The sequence below is a fragment of the Pterocles gutturalis genome, unplaced genomic scaffold (genome assembly GCF_000699245.1).
Source record: "Pterocles gutturalis isolate BGI_N339 unplaced genomic scaffold, ASM69924v1 scaffold30683, whole genome shotgun sequence".
Lineage (NCBI taxonomy): Eukaryota > Metazoa > Chordata > Aves > Pterocliformes > Pteroclidae > Pterocles > Pterocles gutturalis.
In genome coordinates, this window is record NW_010118991.1 from 1,716 (window position 1) to 2,820 (window position 1,105).

At 46.2% G+C, this 1,105-nt stretch overlaps 1 protein-coding gene across 1 annotated transcript in view; it reads left to right on the forward strand.

The window, feature by feature from the left end:
- Positions 1 to 1,031: 1,031 nt before the first annotated feature.
- Positions 1,032 to 1,105, forward strand: part of PRPF39 (pre-mRNA processing factor 39) — an 11,717-nt gene continuing 11,643 nt past the window's right edge. The window contains 1 exon segment of the mRNA XM_010076423.1: positions 1,032 to 1,103. Within this exon segment, the coding sequence (XP_010074725.1) occupies positions 1,032 to 1,103 (72 nt within the window).

Here is a 1,105-nt window from a genome sequence, read left to right on the forward strand (position 1 = left end):
GGTTGCTACAGTGTGTTTGAGGATGATGGTCTCACACTGGTCTTCATCCAGAATATATTCACAGCTAAGAGCTGTTGTATTCTACACGGGTATTGTGTTCCCTAGAATCTGTTAGTCATTAGGATCTAGCCTGGGTGTGGAGAGGGTTCAGCGAGTGCCTTACAGCCAGGCTTCAGGGGTGAAAGGTGAGATCGGTGGAGGCTGGGTGCTGTTGGAGGAGCAGCACGCAGCCCAGGTGGGCTGGACACGGGCAAAGGCGAGATCGGTGGTGGCTGGGTGCTGTTGGAGGAGCAGCACGCAGCCCAGGTGGGCTGGACGCGCGTTTGTGGAGGAGGGTAGGGCTGGGCAGCTCCAGTTGGCAGCAAGATCAAAGTGAAGAGCAGGAGGAGGATGGAGTTTGTCCTGAGGGGCAGGACAAAAGGGCTGACACGTGAGCTGTGTGTGGGAGCAAGTGACTGCACATACGGGGCTAGCCTAAACGGTTCTGGTGACCCTCTGATGTTGGTTAGTTTCTGTGGACATCGTTAGTATGGACTGAGTCTAGTGCTGACTGTAATCTTTTCTTTGCAAAGGTATCGCTTAAGCCAGTCCAGCGAGGCGTTGAGGGTACATTTTAACATATATTTATTTTGTAAAGAAGCTACTGATTTGTTCTAAGTAGGAGAATTGAATGAATTTGAACATAATTGTTTGGAATAAACTTCCACTAGACTCATACAGGAAAACTGCATTGGTTCACTTTTATACCTCAGTAGCTACTTGTGATAGTTTTTTAGAATAACTACAATGATTTATATGTGCAGATGTTAAAAATATGACTGCTATTAACATTTTTTAAAATTGTGAATTAGGTCAAGAGTGAAGCAGATCTAATAGATAAAGGTCTGTAGTGAAATACATGGATGCCTGAAGCACTTGGGAGACTTAGCTGATAGTTCATGCCCGAGTTCTTCTTGAATCTTTGCTGTGTGAATACTGAATCTTTTTATTTCCGCAGGCTCTAGTACTACGAAACAGCAGTAACCTCAGCCATGGAGAACACAGAAAATACGGAGGAGGAGAAGCCGACTGTGAGCAATGACAGCACAGACAATGGTGCTGAACC